Source organism: Pyrgilauda ruficollis, unplaced genomic scaffold (assembly GCF_017590135.1).
Source record: "Pyrgilauda ruficollis isolate IOZ18807 unplaced genomic scaffold, ASM1759013v1 scaffold12, whole genome shotgun sequence".
In the NCBI taxonomy this organism is placed as follows: Eukaryota; Metazoa; Chordata; class Aves; order Passeriformes; family Passeridae; genus Pyrgilauda; species Pyrgilauda ruficollis.
In genome coordinates, this window is record NW_024510321.1 from 3,943,558 (window position 1) to 3,952,542 (window position 8,985).

The 8,985-nt window shown below is 40.2% G+C and overlaps 1 protein-coding gene across 1 annotated transcript; it reads left to right on the forward strand.

The window, feature by feature from the left end:
* The first annotated feature begins 3,379 nt into the window (after positions 1-3,379).
* On the forward strand, positions 3,380-8,985 carry CUNH9orf152 (chromosome unknown C9orf152 homolog). Its single transcript, XM_041490178.1, has 2 exons — positions 3,380-3,608; positions 8,414-8,985. Exons 1-2 carry the CDS (start codon positions 3,380-3,382, stop codon positions 8,983-8,985), a joined length of 801 nt encoding a protein of 266 aa, XP_041346112.1.

The window sequence follows — 8,985 nt, forward strand, 5'->3', positions numbered from 1 at the left end:
TGCAAGGAGGCTTGGGTTATATGTCTTATGATATTCAGTAATACCTAAAACTTAGTCAAAAACTTGACTAAAACTTTAATGGGTCAACCTGCTGAGGGTTTAATACTATTACTAGCTACAGAAGATTGTGACTACATAATTTTAATATTTTTATTACTTTTAAAATCAATTAATACATCCTCTGCTCATTTCTATTGTTGTTTAATGGGTCTTAGTAAATGGCATCTCTTTCTTATATATAAATTTTATAATAACATAGTGTTGCTTCCCAACCAGCCCCAGTATTTTGTTAGGAAACAAAACTTGGAATTTATTACTCAGTTCCCTGATACCATGTAACAACACACCTTCCTTACCAGAGTGTAACACATCTTCCTGCTCTTACCACCCCTGCACAAAGGGAATGTAACAATTTCAACTACACAGATATAACTGTTGTAGCACTACTGATTTTTATAGAGAGGATTTAACATCCTGCCTGGTGAAGAGAAGGTTGTGCGCAGACCTCATGTCAACCTTCCAGTATCTGAAGGGAGCCTACAGGGAAGCTGGAGAGGGACCCTTCATCAGGATTTGTAGTGACAGGACAAGGAGCAATGGGTACAGATTGATAGAGGGGAAGTTTAGGCTGGATATTAGGAAGAAATTCTTTACTGTGAGGGTGGTGAGATATTGGAACAGGTTGCCCAGGGAGGCTGTGGATTCCCCAAACCTGACAGTGTTAAATGCCAGGTTAGACAATTCGTTAAGCAACCTGATCTAGTGGGAAGTGTCGCAGCCCATGGCAAGGGGAGTTGGGACAAGATGGTCCTTAAGGTCCCTTTCAACCCTTAACATTCCATGATTCCATTAAATTCTCTTGTGCCACAATAGCACCACAAACCTGTGCAAGTTTTCAGAAGTGAGTGGTTATTACCAGTCTAACAGCTGTGGTTTATGTCCTTCTAGACACAAACTCTTCTCAGCCAGAAAAATAAAACATCCCCTCACAAGGTATCTTGAAAAGAGACCAATGGATAAATAAAAGCCTATTGTCAAAGTGACAGGAGAGTTATCCATTCCTAAGAGAAATTACCACACTCAAGGCAACTTCAAACCAATAATCTTCCCTACAATGCCATTGACTTGAACTCAGTGGGTTAGAGCATGGTGCTAATAACACCAAGGTTGTGGGTTTGATCCATGGAGTTATGGACCATTCACTTCAGACTTGATGATCCCTGTAGATCCCTCAGAACTCAGGATACTCTGTGACTCTGTGACTTCTGTTGTGCTTTATCGTATGCAGGGCGACCCCAACGTCTGGGAATGATCGGCATCTGACTCCGTTGATTCAGAATGCTGAACAATTGCTTTATTAAAACTATACTATATTACATTAATACTATACCATAACTATACTAAAGAGATACTAAAGGATACTAAAAAGATACTAAAGAAAAACCTGTGACCATCTCCAGACAGCCAGGACACAGCTTGGACCTAACAGGCCAATTAATATAAACAACCATCACCAGAATCCAACTAAGAACACACTCTCAGTAAAGAATCTCCATAACACATTTTACATGTGCAAAAACAACAGGAGCAGAATAGAGGTAAGAATTGCTTTTGTCTTCTTCTCTCTGTGCTTCTCCCAGAAAAATCCTGGGAGAGAGAATTATGTCTCTCTGTTCAGAGAATGTGAATGCCACAGTGCTTGATGGAGGATACCACATCTGAAGATGTCGCACAGACCCACCTGAGCCTACACTTCCAGCACAGGAGATTCACAGTTCTAAGTGTATCTCAGGACTTGAAGCCCACAAAACTGGAAAAACCCACAGTGGAACCCATTGCTGTTCCCTCTGGCCATACCTCACAGAGTCCATTGTGACAAGCGCCCGCCTGGCTCCCGTGTCCCCAGGGCCTGGGTTCCATGGGAACCTGCTGCTGCTGCTGCTGCTGCTGTGCCCGCAGCCCCGCTCCGGGCCCTTCGCCTCAAGGCCAGCAGCTCTCACCTTGCTCCCGGGAAGGATCCCCCAGCATCCCCCGGAGGCTGTGCCGATCCCGTGGGGTGCAGGTGGGTACCGGGGCTGCTGCTGGGCAATCCCAGCTCAGGGGGATGCACAGGAGGCTGCTCTGGTGCCGATGCGTCAGAGCTGTGCCCAGTGCCTTTCCTCCTTGTCTTTATTATCAGCCTGCATTTCTTAGCCAACCATTCTGACAATTCTCTGCCCCTTCCATCAATAGTTTGGATTTCAAGCCTTATTTCTCTACTTGGTTTATGCCACACAAAAGGTAAATTGTCTGTAGAGGATGACATTTTCGTTACAAAACTTCAGTCTTACATTCAAAGCGGCTCTTAGGAAATAACCGACTGTTTACTCAAATTAGTTTTGACATAGTCCTTTTAAACTCTTACCAAAAATGTGCCACTGCATGAGAATGAGCAGATGCACAATTGTATTAAAGCTACAGTTTAACTGCATAATTTTTTCACATACTACTGTCTTGGGCCCTTGATAGACCTATTTCAGGAACAAAAACTTGCAGTACACAGCCCAGGCAAAGTGTTACACTCTACCTGATATGATCAAAAGCCACGAGTTTTTCAAATTTTTGCCTCGTTGTGAGATAATAATGTTAGCATTAAGTTTTGAAATTTAGCTTACCATGCATTTTAAAGGTTTGCTCAGCTCTCGTTAACAAAATTATTCTTTCTGTAGTTTATTTCATTTTACAGAGCAGCAGAAGTTCTGAATGAGTCAGACTAAGGCGTTCCTGTCTCCAGCCTTCCAATTCCAAGTGTTGCTGGCCCATATTTTTCTGACTCTGTACCCAGGCCTGAATACTTTTAACATATTATTTGAAAGGCAACAAGAAGCATAAAAGTATGAAAGCTCGATAAATCCTCCCCTCCCACCCCACTGCCCCAAGAAGCGTCAGCAAGAATGTAACTAAAAGTTCAGGAAGGAAGAGTCGGGGGGAAAGACACAAAATACACAGGAAAAAAGAAAAATATCTCCAAGGTGGAACTCCTGACCTGGGGATGCCTCCACAACAGCATGTATTTAAGAATTAGCATTGCTACATAAACCAGTATTACCCAGCCTTTTCTGTATTTGGCTTGTACTTCACTGTTTTTTTTGGCAAAGGTTCATGTGCTCACAACCTTAAGTAAACATTGAATCCAGCTATGCAGTCCTGATCCTGAACTCTTGTATGCAGGAGCTCCGGGCACTCGGCATGAAAAGAACCTGAGTGACTTCCACAGCTCCAGTGCAGACCGGGCAGCTCCTGACACAAGGCACCGTGCTTGGAAGAAAGTCACTCCTTCATTTAGGAAGATTTCAGATGCTTCACGCTTGATTTGCTTTTTTTTTTTTTTGCCAGCACAATGAAGGAAATGTCCTGCTTCTGCTTGACTTTTTCTTCCTTGTTGGAACAGATGGTGAAGGCTTACAAATACGTGACTGGTATTTTTTCAGTGACTCATAGCTCAGAGCCACAGGTTTCAGATGGTGATAAGAAGCTCACCAGGATGGATGTAAGCATACTTGAGGAGCAGTATGACCATATAAAACAGAAGCAAAAACTGCAACCACACATTATTGTATATAAAACAGGTACGCTTCTATTTGTAGAAAAAAAAATGCATAAGTAATGTAAAGACTATTTCTTTAAATCTTTAATAACACCTAGTTTGTTCTTTTTGTGTTCAGCTTCAAGAGATGTAGAAGAAAATTCCTTTTTTGTCATTTTGGGGTTTTATTTGTTTTGCTGAAAGGTGGTTTTATATTTATATCAGTAAGCTTCATGTCAGTGAAATATTATTATGTATTTGAAACAGATTAACATATTTGAGGTAAGATTTTATAGGTTTTATATCAGTAAAATAAAGTTCTAAACATAAATAGTAACCCTTACAGTAACCATGTTCTTCATGTCTATGATAAGTGTATTTGTGCAACATGTTCTGTAATATTTCTGCTCTCTTGAATGCTTCCATCAGAACCAGCAGCTCTGGGTCGTCTTTCTCTTTTTCCCTTCTCTGTCTGTGTAAAGAAAGACTGCAGGAAGCAATGGCAAATATCAAGTAACAAGCACAAGTTGGGGTTTTGTTAAAATATAACTTTAATTAAAAGTCATAGTGGGTAACTAAGATACAAGCTTTGAACAAAAGGTCCTGTTTTGAAAGTATTTTCAGTGCATATTGCTTGGAAAGTGCATAAATAGAAAAACAAGTAAGAATATGTATCACTCATCTACCTGCCCTGTCAAGCAGATTTTATATAAGAAACTTGCAATTATTTTAACATTTTTAGTTAGATTACTGCTGACAATACTACACTGATACATCAGCTTTCCAAGTTAAAAGTGATCTTGAGAATACTAAAACAACTAATGAAGTTGTCTTCTGAATTTAATTCTAATATAAAATCCACGCTTCATTCACCTCTCATATCAGTATTTAGCTCAACAGATGTAGGACTTAGGTTATTTAATTCTTTACATTTTCCTCTACATTTTTCAGCAGTTCTAGCATTTGGCTGTGTCAGAATTCATGATCAAAACAATCAGAAAAAAATTTGTTATTATGAACTATATAACAGATTTGCTTCTTCAATATTCTTTCATCCAAATGTTTTTAAATTCTCATGTTAAAAGAATGAAAATCTCTGTGAGGAACAAAAAATATATATACAAGCTTGTTTTATCAGGTATCAAAAAGCAGCTAATTTGAAGACAAAACAGCCCATCTAATCAGTTATAGCAAAAATATATTAGTTAAGGAAAGGGAGCAAAAGCCTTTATTCAGATTAATTCAAATGAAGTTTCAGATACAATGAATGTAATTAGAGCAGATTTCTTGCAAGGTCATTTTTAGATGAAGATTAAAATATGTAAGAAAGTAGAACTGCACAGTTTCTGGGGAATTTAAAATGTAGTAGGGCTAAAAATCCACATACAAATATTTTTATACACATGCACATTCTCCAAAACATTCACAAAACCACATAACCTGCTGCACTTCTATCTTCAAACGACCTGTGTGGAAAGAATTCGTGTCACTGTTAGAAGCAGTCAGACCTTGGGCATTTTTTGTTATACTGAGTTCTCAAGGTCCTAAAAGTTTATCTTACACATTCCTGTGGAAGCTGGGAAAACCTATTACCTGGCTCAGCACTTTGCACCTGTCACATGCATCAGTTTTCAGAAAAATGTGGAGCAGAAATGAACATTGCTGCATCAGGACTGCCCTACACCGTCCTGAAATTCTAGGTAGTTCCAAAAGGCAGTCCATGTATGTATCAGTGATTTGTACTGGCAGGAAATTGTTTCCCTACCTAGAGGGTAAAATTATGGCTGTGCTGGGAAAGGAGTGACAACAACAGCACCACCACAAACCCCACACATACACACAAACCTCAAAGGCCAGACACACAAACCCTTCCTCATGGAAGGAAAGCACCTTCAGTCCCCTTGTGGTCTTAAAAGTCCCTGCCAAAGGTCTTTGTTCTTACCAGTGAAACCCTGCTTTGCCCCTGCCTGGCAGAGCTGCTGTCCTTCCATGGAACCACAGGGATTTTGAGCACTGTAGGTTTGTTGCACCACAGTTGGAATGATAATTCCAAGTTTTCTGGAGGACTTTTAGCTTTGTATGTCACTTCCTGTCTGCAGGAGTCATGAAATTGTGGACCTTTAAACAGGACTTAAGACACTCTTAACTTCTCTATTTTTTTTGTTAGAGGGCTTAGTAACCAAGAAGTCACCTGAAAACAACTTTGTTCTGTTTCTTCCCCAATACACACAAGCACATTCATGCTTCTGCCCACTCCTGATTATTTGAGAACAAAGACCACAAGAAGATTTGAAAGGCACCAGTTAGGGGATAATACAGCAATGCATTCATTATTTATTGCCTAAGAAGCTGAAAAACAGTATTTACTTTAGGAATTAAGTGGGAGTATTCAGCACATGCAGTCACAATAGAATAAATACTGGAGCTCTGACTGCAGAAATCTCTTCCAAGTATTTCCCAAGGTAACTTGAGATAAGATTAACTTTTGCCACTCTGGAACCTTAAAAGTATCTATTGATGACAGCATATAGCCAGCTGGTAAACAACTGTGCGACAAGGCTATAATACACAATTTACATGGAGGAAAAAAAGACAGAAAAACAGAAAGAAAGAGCTGTATAACTGCAGCTTTCTTGAGAGGTTTGGACAGTGCTGGAGGTGTGTTAATTCAACACCCAGTGGTTCAGGACTATCGCATTTCTGTCCAAGGTCATTGCTCAATTTTGTGTGCTGCACCTGTAGCCAAGCAAGGAATCAAATCAACCTTGAACTCAAAACCAGTGCACACTATTAAAACTGGACTAGCTTTGTCACTCTGAACTTTCTGATCAGCTCAAGACAGATTATAATTATTCTGATGAGCAGTTCATAAGGCTCTAGATGTTCTGATGTTGCCTATCAATGTCAGTCCAGCCAAGAGCACAGTTAACACCACAAAAACATGAAAAGGTGCTTCACCTCAGTCTCTCAGTTCCATTCTCTCGTGGCTTTTCTTTCACATACAGAGAACAAGCCTTGGTTTACACAGCCTGGTGCTACACTGTGCTGTTCTGCAGAACACACAGAGCTCTGATTTGCACATGAACCTTTTTGTAGCCAGCCAAGCTCAGCTTCATTACTTGGATAAGGTCCAGTCATAACTTTGATTCTCACTGTTGTATAGTATAGAACTATGTATTCTTATGTCTCTGAGAGGTGTCACCCTAAGAAATTCTGTCAACACACCTCACTGTACAGAGGGATGCACAAACACACCTGTATCTCAAAGCTCTGCACGTGCCTCAGTCTCCTTCCTCCCAGTAACGTGGCATGAGAGCCAATGTGGTCTGACACGGCTCTCCCTCCCAGCCACGCTGCAAAACAGCTCTTATCAGATCAACCCTTCATGGCCAAGGAGCAGAAAATGCTCTGTGATATTATGCTGGGGTTGTTGTTTTGGCAGTGGGAGAGAAAGGCAGCAGTGAAAGCCCTTGCCTAGCAAAATCCCTGCTGTACAGGTTCGTTTACTGCCAGGAAATCAGCTGGGTCTGACATCTAATACTTTTTTGTAAAGATGACACAAAAGGCAGCTATAAAGCAGAGGTTGTGCTGTTGGGTTTTGGTGGAGGCAAAACACTGCCTACTCCTACTCACTCTAGCTTCATTTCAAATTTAGGATTGCAATCATTTTAAAACAGTTGTTCAGAAACACTCAAAATACAATCAGCACTCTCCTAAGTTGACTTTTCTCCTTTTAATGTGTTTCAGAATTTATTGTACAACAGACACAGTCACTATAAGTAAACCCTGTAAATAAGGCCAGCACTCTGTACAACCCCTACTTTAAATTATATTTATACCAACTGAAGTACATTGAAGTAGTGTCAACGAATTATCTTTAGTGTAATGGATCAGTTTCTGTTCATTTTCAAGACACAGAAAACCAGTCATGTCCAGCAATTTGTTGACTGCTACATGTAATTAAAGTAGCATTAGCATTTCTGTCCCTAATATCTTAAACATTTTTAACTTTCATAGTGCTTTGGAAATTAAGCTATAGGGGTAGAAGAATAAAAAAAAAAGGAGACCAGAATCTCTCCAACTGTTACAGCTACTCTATACCATTCACAGAGGAAGCAGATTCCTCTAAGTTATCATTCAGGCAACACGAGTATGATAAGCTATTTACACAATTTATACCAAATGGAATAGTAAAATTGCAGTAAAATATTAAAATACAAGCCTATAATGTTAATGATCCCTCATTAAGAAAAAGAAGGCATTCACAACTTTTTTTATCTGGAAATAGTCACAATATTATTAAATTGTGAATACAAACTTCAAACAGTATCAAACAGAACATTTTAGTCTTCCAAATTACAGCACTTGCCAACAACTTTTTTTATCTGGAAATAGTCACAATATTATTAAATTGTGAATACAAACTTCAAACAGTACCAAACAGAACATTTTAGTCTTTCAAGTTACAGCACTTGCCAACACACTGAGCAAGTCCCTACTCACCTTAAGAAGTTTTGCTTACAAGCAATTAATTACTGAAAGTCGATTCTCAATCTGTGCTGTTAATGAGTCTTGGAGTACCAGTTAGATCAATATTGTCTTGATAAATTTCCATTTTCATTTGACTAAAACTAGGATACCATTTATGCTCTCAGAACTGCAAAAGCAAGCATGAAGTAGTTCTACTCCTTAACTTGGCATCAAAAGAACTTGCACTACTCTCAGCCACTGAAAGAAAGAGCACAGTTAAAACTCATATTAAAGCTTTTCAGACGAGTTAATGCTGCTGAAATCATACCCTTGATTTTTGCCACCATACTAACGTGCACAAATGCATTTCTCCAGCAGGTGGACATGAATCTGTTCTGCCAGAATCGATGATCAACCCTGTTCTAATTAATAAGAAAGTTAAAAGATCAAAGTCATGCAGAGGAGACGTGCCAGTCAGAAAGGTCACACTGGAGACAACCAATGGAGGCGGCTCAGAAGAGGATTTGCTATGGCGCGCCCACCTGGGAAGGCACCGCCTGGGGCAGGCCCCGGGACAAGGAGATTCCTGGGATCTCTCTCACTGCAACAGCACACCGTGGAGTTTTGACAACCAGAGACTGATTTCAAAGGCAAATGGCACAGCACAGACCAAGGAACATGAAGGAGCAAGTGAACTGTCTGAGCTCAGGCAGCTGGGAAGCTCAAGCCTGTTGAACAGTCTCAGCAAAGAGAACGGCTGCAACACTTCAAGCTCCTGCCAAAAGCCTCCTCTGAAATCACCCACTGCAGCACTTTGGGCACATCAGCAGATTTCTGCTACAAAATGCACGCCAGCCTGCAACAAACTGAACTTTTACCCTTTCCCAAATAGGAAAGGGCCCAGAATTTCTGAAGCTGCAAGGAGGCTTGGGTTGTATGTCTCACAATGA

Excerpts from the sequence above, each read along its gene's own strand:
- CUNH9orf152 (XM_041490178.1), top strand. The coding sequence starts at position 3,380 with ATGAAGGAAATGTCCTGCTTCTGCTTGACTTTTTCTTCCTTGTTGGAA. Across the intron at positions 3,609-8,413 it reads CATTATTGTATATAAAACAG|GTGGACATGAATCTGTTCTG; the intron begins GTACGCTTCTAT and ends TTTCTCCAGCAG.